Source organism: Chiroxiphia lanceolata, chromosome 5 (genome assembly GCF_009829145.1).
Source record: "Chiroxiphia lanceolata isolate bChiLan1 chromosome 5, bChiLan1.pri, whole genome shotgun sequence".
NCBI lineage: Eukaryota > Metazoa > Chordata > Aves > Passeriformes > Pipridae > Chiroxiphia > Chiroxiphia lanceolata.
The window spans coordinates 47,556,893-47,579,019 of NC_045641.1; the positions used below are offsets into that span (position 1 = coordinate 47,556,893).

General features: G+C 36.2%; 1 protein-coding gene across 1 annotated transcript in view; it reads right to left on the bottom strand.

The window, feature by feature from the left end:
• The window catches only part of ANKS1B (ankyrin repeat and sterile alpha motif domain containing 1B), a 418,757-nt gene that overhangs the window by 172,688 nt on the left and 223,942 nt on the right, over positions 1–22,127 (bottom strand). Inside the window, 1 exon segment of the mRNA XM_032689488.1 lies at positions 16,524–16,630. Within this exon segment, the coding sequence (XP_032545379.1) occupies positions 16,524–16,630 (107 nt within the window).

Sequence of the window (22,127 nt, forward strand, 5' to 3'; positions counted from 1 at the left end):
TGTGCCATTGCTAGAAATGTTTCTAAGTTTACATCCAGTGACTCCCAAATATAAAAAGCAGAGAAAAAGCTAAAAATTCAGGACTTTCTTTCAACCAAGTATCCTAACTTCTGAGCTATGTGCTCAGGCTTCTGCTGTAATTTGGAAGAAAACAGTAAGCCAGATGTCCTTATGCAAAGGGCTGACTTACATGTCAAGATCAAGGAAACAGTACAGGAAATCCAGCCTACAAATGGTGTCTAATGCAGGGCTGCAAAGGGAGGCAAAACTTTCAGATATAACTCCTGCTTTGGAGCATCTCACTGGTTTCCTCTGCTTGCCATTGCAAACCCATTTCTTAATTGCCTTTCTCTTCCTATTAAGTTACTCAGGGTCTTGTTTGCCTAATTCAATTGTAGACATCCTGCTCCCAGAGATAGGAACTGTACGGTCAAGCATCATGATGCTCACCAGTTGTTGCAGCTCAGTGTTACTTTTATTATGGTCTTGGAGGCCTCACTTGGCCATTTGGAGTCCGCTCTGTGCACTGCAAAATCAAGGCACTGCCTAACCTTCAGGTGACCAAATAATTTTCAGGACCTAGTTGCTAATAATTAGAGATTGTTAAGTTGACTGGACATGCTGCTTTGCTTAATATTACTAAATATAATAAAAGATGAAGCAGCTCCCAAAAATGAGAAAGACTGAAAAATGAATGGTGTTTTCTATGTGCCACTGAATTGTTATGTCTAAGTGTATTTCATAGTCCACCGTGCTGCTTTTGATATGTAGTGGTGCAGAAAAGGGTAAAAGGTAAGAAAGATTATAAGCTAATAAGAAATTGGAATATACTAACTTTCTTTAGGTGAAAATTAGTGTATTTAGTTTGCCTGCCAAATATAGTTGTTATACTGAGAACCATTTTAACATATTCTTACAGATTTTGTTTGCTAAGACAAGCACAAGGAATGGTAGGATTGTCATCTCCCACTGCACACAGATATCTCTTACATGTGATTTTTTCTTATACAAACCACCGTGATTTATTTCTACAGTATTTACAGAGATATTACTGGTCAAATCCCTGAAGCCCATGAGGTAAGCAGAGATGGTCTACATTTTCTTCAAGCCCTTTCTAAAAATAAGAGAACATTTGATTAAGGGTTGACATTTTTCTTTTCTTCCTTTGCTTGTTCTTGTAATTCATTTCACAGGGGAAGTGGGCTGTGTTTTTCTTATCCCTTCCAACTCAGCAGCCAGGAGGCTGGCTTTGCAGGCCCACTCCCGTCACCACGGCAACCAGCAGATTGCTCTGATGTGATCCCATGCGCTTTATGTCACTACACAGTGCTATTGTTCTCCAGTAACAATTTGGGAGATGTATTTCTCATAAAGGAGGATTGATTATCGTTCCACTGGTCATCCCACACATCACATGTGGACTACTGCATCACCTTAGGATGTGTTTCAATTCCCATGTAGTGACTTTAAGAATGACTGCTTTGCACCATGAAGCCTATGTTCAGCACCAAGCAGACTCCACTCCTCAGAAACAGTGTAGGGAATCTGAACTGAGGCTCCAGTTCTCAAGAATCATCAGTATGACCATACTAGGTGAAATGAAAGATCTCCTTCTTGATTCAATGTTTCTGCTAGTGGCCAAAACTGCCCAGAAAAGCAAAATACATATCATGCCTGCACTGGAAAGTATTTCTTTTTAATGTATTGCAAAGATGGCAGAAGGCCTGGACTAGCTTTCTTACAAATTAATTTTGGGAAGATATATTCCACAAGATAAAAGCGTTCCCTTCAAAACTGAGTTATGATGACAGGCCCAAACAGGTAGAGATCATGGAAGAAAGGATATTTAGAATCATCCCCCTGGACCTGGCATTGGTGAGGCCACACCTTGAATACTGGATTCAGTTTCAGGCCCTTCACAAGAAAGACACTGAAGTGCTGGAGCGAGTCCAGAGAAGGGCAATGATGCTGGTGAAGGATCTGCAGCACAAGTCCTACAAGGAACAGTTGAGGGAACTGGGGGTGTTTAACTTGGAGAAAAGGAGGCTCAGGAGAGACCTTATCACCTTCTACAACCACCTGAAAGGAGGTTTTATGCAAGTGGGAGTCAGTCTCTTCTCCTAAATTACAAGTGACAGGACAAGAGGAAATGGCCTCAAGTTGTACCAGAGGAGGTTCAGATGGTATACGAGGAAACTTCCTTCATTGAAACTGGTGGTCAATGCTCAGTCACGATCCCTGGATATATTTAGAAGACATGTGAATGTGGCACTTAGGAACATCACTTAGCAGTGGACTTGGCAGTGCTAGGGTAATGGTCAGACCTGATGATCTGAAGGGTCTTTCCCAACCTAAATAATTCTATGATTCTATAGAACCACAATCACAGAATGCTTTGGGTTAGAAGGGATCTTCGAAGATCACTTAGTTCAACTCCCCTGTAATGGGCAGGGACAATTTTCATGTTGCTCAAAATCTCTGTCAACCTGACGAATGAGTCCAAAGAATGAGAGAAACACATTCCATTTATGCTAATTTTATCTAAAAATTAAAGGTACCATTTTGGAAAACAATTGGGTAGCCACTGATACGTAAGAATTGCACTCTGTAGTGATTCACTGATCACTGCATTTCTTAGTGTTTCTTTTTTGACTCATGACAACATTTTTAATATTAAACAGTAGCATTTGATGTAGCGTGACCTAGCTATGTTATGGATAATGCAGCAACTGTTCCCCAGAACCTATAAAAAACCCCTTTATAGCTATTGACAGGATCTCATATAAAATATTAATTATCACAGGCTTCAAAAGTGTTTGCCCACAAATTTTAAGTATCTTGCCACTGAACAATAACATTTATAATTCTGAAATGTAAAATATAAACAAGCACATTCAATAAATAAACAAATGCAAAATCAGATTTCTGGTTGTGTAAGCCAGAGAGTAAACTGTCTACTTTCTGGTCCTTTTTTCTCTTCATACCTGTTTCTTCTTCCTGTGCAACCTATTCCCCATCCACATATTGTATTCAGAAATAGTTGTAATACTGTGGCCTTTCTTTCTATTGACATTATCTGCTTTCTTTACACCTTTTCACCCTTCTACAAACGTTCTTGTATTGTTTACCTCAGATATAACACAAGAGCAGTAATTAGACTACCGTAGTTCTGTTTTCTACCTATACCTGAGTAGTTAGAAGTTACAAATAGTCACAGAAGATGCCATTTTTACACCAGCATAAATTACTTGCATATAATGGCAGGTATAATCTTTTATTACCAGTGAATACAAGAAAAAAACCAAACAACCCATCCATTTGAAGAAGCTTTTTCAGAGAAATTGAACTAAGTAACTTGTGTTCAGCCAAAGCAAGTACTGTGAAATTTAAAATCACATATTGGTCTCATACATACAGTCCTAGCATCTTGATATAGCCCTTTGAACTATCCCTCCCACCTAGCAACTAGTATTTCCTTCAAAGAGTCTTCTATATAAAGGTAAACTTGTTCTGTTTTTTGACTGAGGAGTTGATTATTCTTCCCATAGATTTACTGCATTTTCTTAAAAATCTGAATTAACGTTTTCAAAATTAGAGAGAGGACAGTTTGATATACTCTTAGGGTACTATTAACAGTTCATGGACTGATTCAGTCCCAAAACACTATGGAAGGATTCTGCTATGTTGCTTCACAGCTGATTTTCAAAGTATGCATGTTGGGATATCTTTTTTCAGAGTGCAGTAATCTGACACTCTAGTAATTTATGTCCCTCAGTCACAAGGAAACCTTTATGCGAGTCAGTCCACCTTGTCTGGCACCCTTCTTCCTGATGCTACTGTGATGAGCATTTTCACCTATCCCCTTCTACAGAAGGATACTGCATTCGACAACTAATATTTTGGGATTCTTTGGGGCCTCCCACTATCCTAATTCAAGGCAATTGTTTTACTGATGCTTTACACATTTCTTCTTGAGCTAGCTTTTTCTAATTTAACTTTTTTTTGTGATAAAAAATTTCTTCTAATAGTCCTGGTGAACACTTGTGAGTTTCCCTTGTCCCTTCTGCCTCCAATATTCCAAACAGAAAAGTGCTACCAACAAACTGGATAATAAAACTGTATGCTCCCAACCTAGTGAGACAAGATTGTGGGAGACTATAACTTCACTTGATATAATTTCTAGATTTCAGTACGCCTTTTTAAAAGGAAAAGTTACTGCAATGAATAAAACAGACAAAATAGAAGCTGCTGATCCTCACTACACATTATAGGAATGTTGTAAAGTCATAAAACTACAAAATACCAGAATGCAGATTCTTTAACATTGGCTAAGCACCCTTCACCCCAGGTTACATATTCTACATGGCATCATACACACAGTATAATTATATTTCTGAATAATCCAAGAATTCAGTACAGGAGGATGGATGGTAGTTACAAAGTAAGGCAGCTGATAATTCTTTTTTTAGCCTTTATCATTCTCTGTGTGGGTCCACGTCTTATATATAGTTTCCCATTGAAGACCTCAACAGTAAGAATGACTCACTTTCTTCAGACTTTTTTTAGACATTCACTGAAATAATATTAGACAGCTCCAAACCAGGAATTAATGTATTTTTAAGACTCCTTCAAAGCAAGGTGGCATTTTAATACCCATTATACAGATAAATAATTAAAATAGGATTAATTAGGACTAGAAGTAAAAAAAAAAATCTATTAGCTCTCAATGCCTAAATGCAGGGATTGCTTTCTTCCACTTCAATAACTGCTTAGTACCTATCTGTATATGTATTCAAAGGACAACTAGTCATATTCAGTTTTAGCTGTGAACACTCACACTTCAGCAAGTCTGCTCCTTCCCTTCCACATGTGTAGCAAAGGATTTTCAGTGCAACAATTTTATCAGAAAAGTTTGTCACAGTTTCACAGAATTACAGAATCAGAGCATATTCCCAATTAAAAGGGATTCACAAGGATCATCGAGTTCAACTCGTAAGTGAATGGCCCATACAGGTAGCTAGCTGTCCAAGTAAATCAGAAGCCTAAGACACCTTGGAAAATGGAAAAAAATTGAATAATATGGTACTAGAAAGCATGCTGGAAAGCATGGCCAGTTTTCAGCAATGAGTCATCTTAAGCCCAGCCAAGCAAACTAGCTCTCACTCATCACCAGCTCTGTTCGGTTTGAGCTGTGAGTGACAAGACCATCTCTGTGAAAAACGTTCAGTTAAATCTCCCTCTGCTTTTTAAATCAAGTTAAAACATTTTAAGTCAGTAAAATAAATTAGATGTGAAGCAGATATCTCTGTCCCTCTTTGTTTTCTTCTATTCCACCCCATTTCTTCCTCTCTTTCCCTTCTCCCCTCCCGCTGTTCCTCCCTCCCTTTCTCCTCCCCCCCTTCCTTCTCTCCTTCCTTTAATTTGTAGTCAAAAAAAGGACATAAAATAATTTTACTGAGGAAGGAGAAAATGGAGAAAAGGAGGACATGGAGAGCACAAGAAGAGTCCAGCCTGCAGGAATGATAAGGCAGAGAGAGATCCCAGAAACCAAGTGCATTTGGGAGGAGAGGGTCAGATACAGAGAACCTCAGAAATAAAGAGAAAAGATAAGTGGTACCCAGGTAGCTCCAGGGGATACAAGAGGAATGCTAAGAAACAGTTTCTGCCATGAGTTTGGCTTATAGAAGTAATAAAATATATGACTTAAAGATTAAAATAATTCTAAATTATATTTAGGCAGCCCATGCACAGGAAAATGTTCCTGATTCATTTTGCTGGGTCATAAAATATTAATAATTATTAGATACTTGTTTTGTTATTCTGCATTATTTTCAGCTTGAGTCCAATTCTTGCCACAGAATTCATTCAGAACTTAACTGAAGTTACTCAATGAGATTCCTCAGGCAATCTGGCTACCTCTGACCCCCTCCTGAGAAACTGTGCTTTCCAGTTACAGGTACTTAGAAATCTGGACTACCAAAGATTAGACACAAGCAGATAATTGTCCACAAGATAGCTGAAAATATACAGATATTTCTGTCCCTGAGTCCTCTCCTGATTTCCTATATGTGGCCCAGCAATAATATATAATGTCCTAGCCAGATAATTAAGGGAATAAAGAAGCATTTTCCCCCAAACTCATAATCCAAATCAAAAGCTGACCACAGAGAAGACCCTTAGATATACTGTCCTATGCATTCTCCATGGACAAGGTTGCTTCTGCATGTGCTAGCAAATGTTTTCTTCATTCTCTTTTCCCCTGAATCTCCATTTCTTATTTTTGAAGAATGAAGGAAATCAGAATGCATTTTAAACAAATATATGTTTGAAGTAGAGTTAGAAAGAGAAATCAACCACATAAGCAGTGACAGCAGAATTTGCTGACAAAAAGCCTGATATTACTGGGAATCAAAGATTTGTCTGAATATGGGTTCTCTGGTATAATATTCCACTCTTGCTGCATAAAGTTATTTTTCTCAGCAGAAAGTTTATTTCTACAGGAAATAAAACAAGTACTTAAAAAATCAGAACATCAAGAAATAAAACGTTCATGGACTGAACAGACACATTGCCAAATTAAAAGAGAAATGGAAAATAAAATTACTTGCACTGTCAATTTGTAATTCCTTTCTGGCAACAACAGGGATGCCTAGGGAGTTCAGAGAAGCAAACAGGGCTATAATATTCATATTATATTTAAAAATGGATCAAGGCTAAAAACCAACTCAGTATTGTGCAGTCTTTTATCCTAATGCAGCATAGCAGCTAAGAACTGCTATTTCTTTATAAACGCCATCTTAACTTACTTCAAGAAGTGGTCTTTCTACGTGATTAAAAGGGGAGCTGTTTGTGGAGAGAGCAAACCTGAAGAAGTGAAAAAGCTGTTAAATAGTGTGGTTACTGAATAATAGAAGCTAACAATCACTTCAGATATTGTAAGAGCTGTAATCAGCTGCAACAAATAACATATATTTTTTTTTAGTGTAAGCTGTAAGATACCAGTGAACACGCAAATTTTTTCCTGCTCTTCCTAATTGCAAAAGGGGATTCTGCACAAAGGGGCCACTCTTTGCTAATTTTTGGCTGCTAATTAGGCAGTCAAAGAAAATATTATTTGGGATTTATATTGGAAGGTCACTTGATAGGTGTTTATCCAGCATACTTTTATTCATGGTATTCCAGTTTTTAATATTTAAACTGACTGTTAGTACTTGTATCTGCAGTAACCTTATCCCTCCACCTCTGCTACCTGGGCAAATTCTTTGGCTTTTGTATTTCAAAACTTCTATCTAGATCTAGTCTTCAGATCAAAAAAATTTTAAATAATTATTATCTAATCAAACAAATCTAGAGCAGGTATGGCACATCTTGCAAATTTAACCCATTGCTGTTCCTATCAATAATATTATGAAATCATTCAGCTTCCAATAATTCAATAAAATACTACATAAAAGTAATAAACATCTGAAACATGAGATTTCAGTTAAGTTAGGGGTTGTATTTACAACAAGTGTATAATTTTTTCTAATGTTCCAGATGAACAATACTAGACAAGTGTACATCACTGCCGAATGTGAAGAGAAGGCAGTTTAGGGGGCTCATTATTGTTTTAAATGACTGCTGGGCTAAGGTTGTAAAATCATTAAACAGTGCAACATTTAAAACCAAGTTTTATTTTTACCTGCTAATACTTTGAAATGTGTGCTTCTGCATGCTCAAATCTCAGTACACTTAGTGAGAAAGGAATTTTGAGGGAAAAAAATCAGTAAAGAAACCTGTGACTGAAGACTCTATCATAAGGTATATGAATATGAGGGGTGAGCTGAGGTCACTCAGCTATTGTAACTCTCCAGTTCTTTATTCCTGAGCACATGGAGTATTTCCCCTTAGTGAATAACCTTTTTGTGTAATATGTGTATGCACAAATGTCTGTGTGCAAGTGTGTGTGGGAACAGACAGAATGAATAGCATGTTGAAAAAGGCTACATGGCTTTCATCACTTTTGTCATTACCAAAGTTAAAATAGATGCTGAGGTGTCGGTACCATAAACAATATATGGGCATGGTGTGTGGAAGAAGGGAAAAAATTCTCCAATGTGTGGGAAAACAAAAGACTTCTAAACTGAAGGACAGTAAGTTTACATGCTCAGGAAATTTACTAGCAGTCAGGCAAACTCTATACCAGGAATGTCTTGCTTGCATGGCAACTCCAGTACATCATTCTAAAACAGCTTTTAAAAGGTAGCTCTACTTTTACTAGCCAAATAAGCTTGTATCCCTTGTCGAAATTTTAGTAAATTTTGACAGAAGAAAAGCTTCTCATCTAAATGATGAGGGACACAATGTGTTGTACACTACATCTGTTTCCTTTAAATAGTTTCTTCATCTCCTAACTGCAGAGTTACTTCATTTAGCTTTATCCTCCTTTCATTACATCCTATTGGAACATTTTGTATGCTCCCCCATTTTGTCCCCACCACAGTCAGAACTGATGACAGGATCTGTTGCCAATAACACCACCATCCATTTCCTTCTTGATTAAGGCAATAGTTGTATGGTGAATGGTTGAAGATAAATACCTCAGGAGACTGGAAATCTATACTGAGTAAGAATCCTGCCATCTAAAATACAGATCAGTACTACATTTGTATTTTAGTTGTCCTCTAACAATTTATTCATTCTCTGGACATTCTCAAAAATGATTGCTAAAGGATCTGGTATTTTCAGTTTCTTAAGACTCTTCATCAAACATCACCTAACCTAGATGATTTAGATATTTTAATTAACCAATTGTTCTTTTGTCTGCTTGCAGTATGATAGCTCTCACTCTTTCTCTTCCTCTAATTTCTCAGTGGTCTTCATTAACACTGTACTTCACTAATTATCATACGTTGTTCTTTATTCTAAAACTAAAATAAATTTCATCTGATTCCAACGGTGGTTGTAACTTCCTTAATAGTCCTTTTAGCTATTGCATGTTGATAAAAACTTTTCTGAATGTATTCTACTCACATAACTAATGAAATTGCATTTTCTCTCCTAACTTTTTTTCCTTTTTCTATTTTGATTATTTATCTGTTCTTTCTTGATGTGTTCTCTCTTTGTTTTAGATTGTTTCTGGTTTTTGATGTGCAATAATACTTGTTCATATAACTACCTGAGCTTTTCTTACATCATCTGGTCTTCATTCAAAAAGGATAACATGCCCAAGAATCATATGTTTATTTCCAGTTATCTGTTGGTACTCATTAATCTTTACCTGATAACTCCTTCAGAATCCCAACATGCAATTATCTGTAATCAAGCTTCTCTGTACTGCTCTGTCTTTTAACTTAGTCAGGGAAGTCTGTCATTGTTTGAAATTAATTTAGCTACTGTTCCAGATTCCATTTAATTGTTTCTTGTTGGACAATGTTGTTCTAAAACAGTAATATATACAATTGTATACTGCATTCCTTTAAAAATTTCTTTTGTTTGTTTGGTTTTTTTTTTAAATTTCATTTAATTAAAAAGTATTCCCATATGAAACAACTAAGAATCAGCTGTAACAGGACACTGTTTTAAGTTTACCATTCCCTTTCATAGCAAAGACTTACATTATTTACCTACAATGTAAATAACATTATAAACTGATTGTCCTGTGAATCTTCAGTTTTTCACTCTGAAGAGTAGAAACTTAGATTTTCTGCATTTCTTAAGCTTTAAATTTTCTGTTACTTTTAACAGTTTATATATTGTCAGGTTTTCAGTATCTTTCATCAGTTATCAAGAATAGCATTATAAACATCACTCGATATACAAACATTTCTAATTCTTGAAGATTTACCATTGTTCTTTTTGATAACAAAATCAGCTAAAAGTTTTTGGCCTTAAATAAAAACACAGTGAGAACATTTTATCAGCATGACACCTCTTACTTCATAAGTTATTAAGATGTCATCCTTTATTCTGATTATTAGAATTCTCATCTGCTTTATCAAACTAACTTTCACAGGAAACATTTGTTATCAGTTTCTCATAAAACTGTATTTAGGGCCAATAGACAATTCCCCACATATGTAGTCTCAGAATACAGCTCATCAGATTTTGTACATCAAAACCAAGGCCACCCTCTGCACTAGGCAGGCTTTTAGCTTAAGCACAATGTTTAACATTAACATTTAACATATTTTTAGAACAGACGGAACTAATTCCAGTCCTCACATTATCGTACCCACAGATATGTATAATGAAATAGTTTCACTTTTAGTGGTGACTGTACATGCAATGGCTTTCAATGTCTGAATTTGGCCCTTTGTTCTTAAGTCAGGGTATGATTGAGTCAAATACATTGCTATGTACCTTGGACAAGATCTTTTCTCTCAAACTGCTGCAGAGTGAGCTTAGCAAAGTAACACAGATGTCACTAACCTGAATGGCAGAGGTGAGTGCAAGGAATTCCACCGAATATACTGGCATCTGTATTGTCAACCAAGAGTACAGCCTGAAGTCCTGTCTGTCTACCTTGTAGGTACAACCTTTTGTGGAACAACATTTAAATAAAGACAACCACATATTCCAGAACAACCAGAGAAACCCTCACCTGAAGTTCTACTTAGCAGAACCTAGCAGACAGGCAGATAGACCCATCCCTGATTACACCTTCAAGTTACAACTGTTGAGACAGGTTTAAATGAAAACACACTCCCTCTGACTCTCAAGGAATCCCCCATGCCCAGGATGTCTTAACCAAGTCTGTTTGGAGATGGGTTCCTTAAGAAAAAAATGTTCAAGTGAAATACACAAAAATTATATTGTCTCTCTGTTGAGCAATCATTACTGCCAAAATTTTCACAAAGTGCAGGATGATCACCAGTCTGCAATGCTCTGTTTTTCACTATTACATACATAGATACATAAACATGAAGTGGATTCCTCTAAACTCCCTTTCCTCTAGGAAATGAGCACTGCCTCTCCAGATCTGCATGCACTCACAGATGAAGAATCATCTGGGACCACAAAAAAGAAAGACAGTGTAAGCTATTATTTACACATGCAATACTGAGGAGTACATTAATAAGCCCTTCTGCCTCTTGACCAGCTTGAGGAATACCATGACAGAAGCATTAACTGGAACATGTGGAATGGGATTATTTGTTAGACCCGCTGCTGTTGCAGGATGACAGGCACAATCTTCAACTCTGGCACCCACCTGAGCTCTGATTTGCAGTTTCTGTAGTAAGAATCCCTACTGGGATGAAAAAGAAGATCTTGAAGCCTCAGGGCTGGATGCTCTGAGGGAGGAGAAAAGGCTGTAATAAAAATACTTTGTATTTTGTTTTCAGTGAACTCTGTATGGATTCTAGCCCAAACTGAGCCATCAAAAAACTTTGTGTCTACATGATAGCTTAAGGAGACCCAGTACAAACCCATCAATATAGCCCAGACGGTGATTCAACTGATCAGACGAATCTACTTTAATTTATCCTACAATAACTACCCTAATAGTTATTCAGCCACCCAGCTAAATTGCATTCTATGCTCCATTGACTTTTATGTCTGATTAGGTGCTTCACCCAGTCACCCACAGAGTCATTTGAGGTGCTGCAAATGGACATTGCCTGGAATCCAACTGAAGCTCCAGACAGCTAGGGCTATTTTATAGAGCCAGTATCACATATTCCAGGCCTACACAGATGTCTCAGATATCTCAATTTCAACATGAGGGCAACTGATGAGTCCTAAACATCTAACTGACATGTAAATAGACATGTAGCTGTCTATATTTGAACTTTAAATCTGTCCCATTATATGGGTTACTGGGGTCAAGGAGAGGAAGACTCAGAAGACAGCTGAGTGACAAAAAGTCACTTTACTCATGGAACAAGCCAGGGCTACACTGACACTGAAAGGACTCCACATTTCAAGTTCTATAGATCTGCCATAAAACTAAGATCCTCCAGAGAGATTAAAGGCAAGAAGAATTCCTGAGTATTCGAGGAGAGCAAATCCTAGGAATGGCATCTGGGAGAGGACAGTCTCCAGATAAACTTCAGCTAATAAACCTCCAGAACTAGTGAAAAATGAAAGAAAAGAAACAAAGGAAGAAAGAGAGAGAGAGGAAAAGAGAAAAGTCAAAACTAAAAACTAAAGCTAAAACAGTCAGCTAAGGGGATTTGAGATGGTAGTCCATGCCTAGCACTGAGAAGCCAGGTAAATACTTCTGCAGGTAAGTTCACAGCATGAACAAAACCACAGAAAATTATTAGAAGGTAAAGAAACGCATATGCAACTAAGATAATAAGTGGAAACTCCAGACATCTATAATTAGTTTTTAGACAAGTCGCAAACTCTGTGAGACCTGTACAATTTAAGATTCATTTCAGCTGCCTAATCATCACACTCTAGAGCCATCTGAGGTGCTCAGTGACATCCCACCTGAACTTCAGCTGCTAATCATGAAGGGTCTGGCTGTCTCTGGTCCTCAGTAATATGTCAGCCTTGTCTAGGTCCCCTGGATTCCCTACTGTATTTCAATTGGTACTAGGCACCTATATTTAAGCAACTAAATTGATCTGTTAAACATTATGTTAGTAGGTATTTTAAGAATTACTACCTCATCTCAAATTTATAATCAGTTTTAAATTCCACCCTGCAGTCACTCTATGCCTCAGTTTCCCCACAGTAAAAAAAGAAGAGAATTAAAAAAAAATACTTAGGCAATACTTAGGATCATCAGACAACACAAGCCACTTAATGCCCTTAGTTGAAGGGGAAGAGATGCATATCTGTTAACACCACCAATCAAAGTCTACAGTCTAATGCAAACATTAACTGTTAATAGTGAAGAGTATTTTAGAATGCCAAAAATATAATAAAATGCTTCATATTTTTCTGTTAATTCATTTTTATGATGTGGTCCCTGTTTCTGTCATAGTGTGTTTTATAAATATTGTTAAGAGACATTACTTTCATCAAATTGCAATCTTAAGTGTTAAAATTTCAGAATATTTTAAATGATTAGGACAACCTATAAATAGATAGTCATATGCAGTCCTTAATCAGAAGTAGTCCTCACTGGGCAGTGATTTGATTGAACTGCTTTTATCTCTGTGCATCCAGAATGGAGTCTTTGATGAAGCTCCAGAGTTGTAGAAAGCTGCATGCAACCATTTAGTGACCTTGCACATTTATATATTTACATCTGTTTCTCTGTAATTCAACTTTTTTTTTTCTCAGCATACTAAGTGAGACAGGCCTGCAAGTCTGCATAAATTTATAGCTTGTCCATGGGACCAATGCATCAAAAAGATGGATAGGTTTCATTATGGCTTATATCTAGTTTATATACTGTGATTAATGATTGATCTAATCGCTTTCTTGCACTTCAGAATTATTTTACCTACAAAATAGCCTTCATGTTATGAAACTGCAATATCATCTGCATCTTCAAATACAGAGTATCTGCACAAAGTCACTACAAATTTTTACATCTGAAGGACACTGCAGCCTATTACACAACAAATTATCAAAGTTAATGATTGCATATTCATATACATATTCAAGTATGATACTATTACAAGCACATGTGAACCAAGCCTTGGGATTGAATCTGCCTGGGGCCTACTAAATATTATGGAAGTGTCGTTCCTGCACGATATTAATAGTAGATAGAAATTGCACTTGCTATGTGTGCAAACACGCTGTAAGTAGAAATAAAGCAGTTAATGAAATAATACTAATTTTTTAATATTATGTTTCAACATATTTTTAAAACACCATATTCATAAAGCATTTAAAAATATTAATACTGTAAAGTTTATATTAGGAAACAATCTGATTCCTATTAAGTCCACATACTTCAGGTAAGATAAACAAATCTCCCTAATTCTAAGTACAGTCTGGTGAATAACTTTCCTAATGCCCAAGGGGGACTAAACACAAAGAGTTAATTTCCATGATCTAATGAATAATTAACCATGAAATCTTTTTATCTGAAAACCACTTTTTTATTAAAATGCTAATTAAATTAATAGAATTTTGCTGTTGAGAGTAGTATATATAGAATATATTTGTTCTCAGATGTATGTTATTCCATGGACATTAATTATAACATTGTGATATTCTCTCTTCTGTTCTGAACATCTAGTAAGACCTGTACTACTAAATCATACTTAATAGGAGTGTGATGGTTGTTGCTTAGGCAACAGAATGAATAAATGCAGGTCAGAATGTGCTTCCAGAAAAACAAAAGCAGGAATATAGTAGAGAATGAATAAGAAATATGTCTTAACTGATTTTTACCGCATTGAAGTATTAGATTTCTTCACTGTAAAGTAGCTAACCTATCTGAAACATTTAATTTAATAAGATTGAAAACTCTAGCTTAATATGTAAACCACTGTAATAAAGGTAAAGCATTTCTGTCATATTAAGGAAGACTACAACACATTGAAGTAATCTGATTTTTTCTCTTAGCATAGCAGGTGTTTCTTCTCTCATTTTCCTATATACTTTCCGAGTTTAATTTTCTCTTTAACATTTTGACTAGAATGGAAAATAATTTCTCAAGCACTCATTTAAATTTTTCAAAGGAGGCTTTTCTTACATAATGCTAATATATTCGAAGGAATTATATAAAAAGAAATCACTGTTTTCTGGTAATTCTTATTTCCAATAAAATATGGGAACTATAAAATTTCTGGTACAAACAAAAATTGAAATATGTCACAGCAGGATGAACAGTGTGAAATCAATAAATTAGGAACTATTGATTATTCCATTCACACATGTATGTTACCTCAACTCATGTTAAGAGTAATTAAGTATTTTACCTGCAATATATATTTAAAAACAAAGCACTTCAGAAAAGGTCTAAAATGACCAGAAAACACTGGCTAACAGATAGGTATGCAAGCATAACTTACTCTCTCTGATACCTTAAAAGTTTGATTTCTATACTGAATAATAACATCTTGTATATAATTTGTATGTTTACATAAGTATCCTAATAAGAGACGTAGGAAAGTCTTAAATTCCCCGAGAATGTGGTTCAGGCCCCTCCAGAGTCAGGGTATGACTGAAAAGCCCTCCAGGGCAGTTTATTTGGCTTCTCTTGTGCTCGTAATCTACCTGTGGTAGGTACACCCCTCTGCATTTGCTGTGCCACCTACAGCCTCTTGTGAACAATTTCCTTCTGTAACCTCTTTAAGACTAAATGGTCATCTACTTATGTAACTAATGCTACAGTACATATAAGAATATGTAGTTACATTTTGGGAAAACGTAGCATGAAACACATTTTGGATTTTATTTTTTTTCACATTGCTGAGCACAGCTTTGTTTTCAAGAATACTTAAAGGCAAAGATTCTAATGATTTTTAATGAATAAGCAAATGATCACATGGCAGACATGTAAAAACAGGAAGAAACCTCTGCACTATCATAATGTGGAAATGACAGAGATATGTGCCTTAATTTTCTGATCAGTAATGGCATATAATGTTGTTCGCAAAATAATTTAAACAGGAAGATTACAACTCATGTAATGATTTTATAGTCATAATTCATGCTGTTTCACTTTCTTATATGACGTGTGCAAGTTATGAAAAGTTAGAACTGTTCCAACATATACATGGTTATTAAAAATATCTTTAAAAGGTATTTTAAAAGATGTTTTAGGGTCTGCTGCTTTATAAGAAATGCAGTCAGGATTTTTGGAAGAAGTTGAAGTAATGGGAATAGTGAAGCAGATAGAAAAGTGATTATATAACAGCCTTACAAGTAAGCTTCTCGCTTTACTGTCAATATTCATTACAATTGAAAGTTTGTGCATGACAGATCTCTGTTACTTTACACCACATGGTGATACTGTAAATCTTGAAGTACCTAATATTTCGTTTCATTCAAATATTCCTGATAAATGCCTAGAGTTAAAACATGAAAATGGAACAATTAATAGGAATGCATTACTTTTCCTCCCAGGGCATAAGTTTCAACAAGTGAATCCCACAGCCTGACTATCTAAGATGCAAAAATATTTAACTGAGACATTCAGAATCACTTGCATAGAGAGCACACTTCATTAAATAATTTTCTGTTATTAAAATACCTCTCAAGGCAAGAATGGCATTGCATGTTATTTAATTATCATTGCAAGTTAATGCTGAAATAAAAGTAAGAATGTGATGTACTGCAGAAAGGGGTGCTTGCAGCTTTTACATACCATGAAAATCCTTCAATGGATTAAAAGAATGGTGCATTTTTCTTCTTTAATCTGAAGATTTATGAGGGAGAGAAAGAACCTTAATATTCAGCTTTTATTTCACCATATTTCAGGCTAGAATATTTTGTAATGTGTACAGTTTGGAAGTTTATACAAGGACAATTTATATACTAATTCAGCTACACATAGAAAAGTGAAACACCAAACAGATCTCAGTGCAATGCAGAATAGCTCTAAGGTTTTTATGAGCACATAAGAGACAGACAAAAAAGGCAGAGCTACAGTGTATATACACAGCTATGCACAGAAGATTTCTTACCATAAATTGCACATTGTCAAATCCATTAGCCAGCAAGTGGTTTTCATACTGAGGTAGCCCAATATTTTCCAACCATTGTCCCACTGTCTGGACAGGGCATCGGGGTCCTGTAGGAGGGTGAAGAGGGAGGCGTTTAAGCAACGAATAACCATCCACCGGATAATAGCGGTAGTCCTGGGCTGAGAGGTGGCATTGCCACATCGTGTTCCTCGAAAAGTTGGTATCAAACGAGCCCGCCAGCTTGACAGATTAATGTTTCCAGCAAGCAGAAAAGTCAGAAGTAAAACATAGTTTTCAGGGCAGTATATAGCGTAAGATCTGATCGCAGCTCTACATTTCTTAGTTATTAATCTTTACTACAGACCAGTACGTCATACAGTAGGGAGGGAAAAAAAAAAAAAAGCATATCAAGCTGTCAGCTAAGCTGTTCTCCGTTATATGCGATTGTTGGAATACTCCACAATGAGCAATGCACTGCCAGCAGCAAGAATTCTTTTTATCAAGTACTCCTACACTCATCAGTATGCATCCCCATGCTTCTTGCTCCCCCTCGCTCGCTCCCCTTCATTACCCAGCCTAGGCTACACCTCGCATTTTCAATAATAGCCATCAGATAAGGCAGATTTTTTTTGTCTGCAAGCTGTAAGCCTGCTGCTGCTGCTTCCTCCTACACACCCATCCAAGCGTCAATCTTGAATGATGAGAGCAGTCAAAACAAATGCAGAAAATAGCAAGATTCAAAAGCAACCTAGAGCACTTAAATCTGAATAAAATCTTCATACCAGTTACGCTTTACATATCTGTTTGTTGTAGATTTTTACATTTCACAAGACATTAAGAAATGCAATATATAAACCATAGCCTATGGCATGGTTTACTATGCCTTCCCCTTACCCCTTTTAATATAAGATAGGTAGTGGTCTGCATCTCTGCTTGTATAATAGGAAAACCCTTTAATGAATCAATAACTAATACATTTCACAGTTTCTCTCCTGTAGTACAGCAAAACACATAAATGGCACAACAATTTTAGTCAAAGTAATTAGATTATCTGCATGATTTCTTCAACCATAAAATATTATAAGACACAAGAAAACCTTCATGCCGACAGATAATAATTCAACTCGAAAAGGTCACCATTTCAAATGAATAATTAAAAGAATGTTTCTACTAAATAAAATTGCAAATTTATATCCTTTCTTGCAAAAATGTGAATGATAGCAAGCACACATATAAGATTTGCATGATTTCTAGAGAGGATGTATATTTTATCAACTATAACTGAAAAAAAAGATGATGAATTTTAAATGAAAGCAAAGTTCATTTTCTGCAAAAGAAACCAAACTCCTCATGATGGATTTTCTACCTACATTCCATTTTTGAGACAGTTTTTCTAGAAATGGAAATATTTTATTCCTTTGTTCTGAAAGGAATATGTACTAAACTTTTGCTTTTCACAACAGGATGAAAGGATTTAGCAAAAAAGGCAGAAAATGGGTATATTCAGGATAAAATTCTAAGAGGAACCCTGTTCAGCAGAGCTTCATTTATTGAACACATCAAGTACTTTTTTTGTTTTTCTTGTCCATTGTGGATCTCGAGCAACGACTATCTCTAAGGAGGAATTTAATTCCAGGCATAGGGAAATTATAGATATCTGTCAAAGGCATCATTTGGGACTGATGATGGCAGATATAGCAGAAAACTGTTTCATAGAAATCCAAACCTATAGTCTGACCAACATGTTATAATACAAAGTCTCTGCAAGTGCCATGCAGAGAATCCCTGAGCAGTCACAGAACAGATCCGAAATATAGCTGGATATTTAGAATTAGGAACATTATAAGAGTTTCAACTCCAATCTGATTAGTTCTTGGACTAAAACTGGCTGACCTTTCACTCTGATATTGCTGCTTGGATCTGTGAAACAGCTCATGCAAACTGAAGTCCATAATGTTTTGTAGAACAATTTTAGTTGAGCCATAGAAGATCTTCCATGAGGTTGGAAAGTTGCCCAAAACAAGTCTGTTATGAGATCATACCTTACTCCAGGTATTCTTACTGATTTAATACTACTACACCAAGTATGAAAGATTTACTAGATCTTTAAAAAAAGTACTGAAGACTTATCAAGCACTGGTAAATCTGCAATTGCTGAAGAAACTTTTAGGAATTTTCTAATAGCTAAATTTACTTCAAATAAACAAATGGATAATTAATTTATTCTCAGAGAAAGTAGGTATACCAAGCTGATAGGAGTCTATGTCTCATGGAGATCCAAATGCATTTGTTCACACCTGTCTAGAAATCATCCCTATCTTGCAGAGTTTTTTCTACTGTGAATCAATACCTTTGTATATAGGCTGTGCCCAGTCAGTAGCAAGAAAGGTAGGCTATGTTCAGTTGAAATATAGGGGACTTCCCTTGAATAGGCAAATTTGAGAGGCTGGACAAGATCTTCAGAGGGCAAATTGAGAACAAAGTTATCTTAAATAAGATGAGAATTAAATCCTTTCTGAATTTTTCTTAGTTGGCTGAGAATCATAAACTTCTTAAAAAAAAAAAATCCAGATTTTGTCTTTCCCTTTCCCCCACAAGCAGAAAAACTGATATCGGAAAGAGATCTAGTGAAGCATAATCCCTTTGAAAGGATTATACATGACTGGTATTTCCTATATATGCATAGACACAAATGTCTCTGCATTGTGTCACCCTAACTAACACTAACAAAAATTTTCTGCCCACAATAAGGCACAGACAATAATCAGTATATTAGTTTCATGGTCAAACTGCTTCTTCCTTACCTTACGATAAGCAGCATGGAAGTTATGCTGCCAATGACGAGAAGTGCTTGGCTCTATGCCTAGCAACAGTGTAGGCAAAATTCAGTTTTTGAGTGGCTCCCCAGACACATTTCCTCATGTAGCTGTTGGTACTGTGTCTAACTATCTCCATGGCTCCAGCACTGGATGATTATAGCTGCTCGTCCCAGTGTCCTTTGCCAGTATAACTAAACATCTGAATCCATCAACACAACATAAGGTTGCTCAGCAAGGGGAAAGAAACTAGGGAGAAACACAGTCAGCTTGCTGCCTAGTCCTCATCCCTGACTGTTGTCTTATTGCTGAAGCATCTTGTGATCCGCAAGACTTTTTTTTGCTCCTTCTTCAGCCAAAGGTTGTAGCAAGGTAAAGGAGAGAACAGAACAGAGACAGGAATGTTTGTATTAGGGAACTTGCAGCTCTTTAGATCTTCAGACTTTTGGCCAGTTCAGGTGTCTTACCTCAGGGGGGCTGCTTGGACAGTTTTTCTGAGCCAGTGCAGTTGTAACCTAGAGCAGAAGCTACTGCTTTGAGCCTAAAGACTATCTCTTAATTTTGCTAGTCTATGATTCAGTGCCAGCCCCACTATTGTGCTGCTGCAGGTAGCGCCTACTTTGTTTATACCTAAAGCTGGTCCTGACATTGAAAAACTGACTGTATGGGATTGTCTTACTTGCAACACGTCTACATATTGGTGTGCTTTCCTATGATTTCGAAGGACATAAATCCCATGATAATCCTTCTGTGATACCACAATCTAAAAAGATGTACCCTTTCCCACACAGGAAAAGTGACATGTAAGTCTCTTACAGAGATAGCAGCACTTGGTTCTTCCTTCTCCAAGGCAATAGAAGAAGCACAGTGAAGTGATGTCTACAAGAAATATGCCATCTGCTACACTATACAACAATTTCTACAAGACATCTTGTTCCCAAGGGGACTCAGAATATATTTATTGTGGGGTTTGGAATTGACTGAATCTGTGATATCAGAGAGCACATGATTTCAAATATGTTGTAAGGCATATCTGCTCTAAATGCTAAGTAATTTAAGGTCTCATCAATTTTATTTTCTGTACTGTTAACAGTATGGATTCTTCTTTCTTGATTTTTCTTTATTTGTTTTTTGACTGAGGAAAAGAAAGAACTGCAGTGATTATTTCTAGAGGAGGTGCTCCCCTAGTCATTATGAATAGACTATTAAAAACAATTCTTTTTTTAGTAGGTAAATACCTGTCAAACATTGCTAAACACTTCTGGTGCTAAGGAATCAAACACTGGAGAATTTCAGTAGCTACTGACCAAAAAATTTCTGAGTGAAGAATATATCACAATATGAAAGAATGGTTCATTTAGGTAAGCTGGTAGAGAGTTTAGCAGAGCTGGAGAAGAAAAGGATGCTATAGTAAGTACAGTAAACTTTTTTTTAATTATTATTAAAGCCTTCAGCCTTATCCAATGCTAAACAGGATATAATTTTTCTCTTTATATTATTTCAGCCAGATAAAAAGTTACCTGTCGACATTGTGACAGAACTTGTGCTACGGCAGTTAGCATGACAGGGTGTTCTAGTGAACAAATGAATCTAACAACATGTATTCCTGAGAGGAGATAAGAATAGCTAGGAACAGGATGTTGTATCAGAACAACTGTGCCTAACATCCAGCAGGCCACTATAATTAAAGAAAGTTTATTATGGGAGAAGTATAGTAGGTTCCAAGAAGTGTATGCAGTGTTCTGCTTTATCGTATGCATTTCAGTTATATTATTAGGCTACTCAAAAGGCTTAGATTTTAAACGGTCTTTTTCATAAAACTCTGAAAAACCTGGATGCCTTACATAAAATCTGTAACTTCTGTCAGCAGCCTGGCTCTTTGGATGATGATGACAATGTGGAAGATCATGTTTGGTGATGCTGAATATTTTTCTGAAAGTGCTTTTAGAGACATTTTTCATGACATACAGAAAGAAAACAAATTCAATAGTAACAGCTTGAATTTAAATAACACTATCTAGTATCTATAATCTAAAGGTTACATTCCATTGCTTATGTGTAGCTCAGAACTCACAAAAATAGCTCTCAGATCACAGCTAATCAAGCTAATGGAACAACCCTTATTGACTAGGAAAATCATCCTCAGAGTTCTTTTCTGATTTTTACATCAATATTGATTATAACTCTACCTTACCACTATGTAAGTACAATAGCTGTATCTATAATAACTATAACTACAAATTCAACAAAGACAATTCATTTTACTTGACAGATTATTTGTCAACAGCGAACTGTACTTTGTGAACCCCACTGGCCTTTCTACGACTTCGGATTTCTGACTGTTGATGTATTATTTTCCCAGAAACAGCTCAGTCAAAATACTCCGCTATTTCATAAAACATATATTTATTACAGAAACTTCAAAGTTAGAGTATTTTTCATGTTCAGGTGATCGCTTTGGCAACTTTAATTTAGTCTCCTTCAGAACCCACCCTGTTCAGTGGACTAGGACTCAGGGCAGGTTGTTCTACCCAAGACTGTCATTACTATAGTGCCGAGCAATAGCTATTTAGTAACGTGCAGCAAGATTGCTTGAGATAGTCTTTCCAGATTCTGATCTGGGGGATAATTTCTTTCTAAAGACATCAGGATAATCAAACTATATTATATAGCATTGTATTAGTCCTGACTTCAGTCAGATTTATATCCTTGGCTTACAGAATAGAAATCTAAGATGCAAGCTACTGAATTGCAAAAATTAGTTAAGAACAGACAGATGTTTCACTGC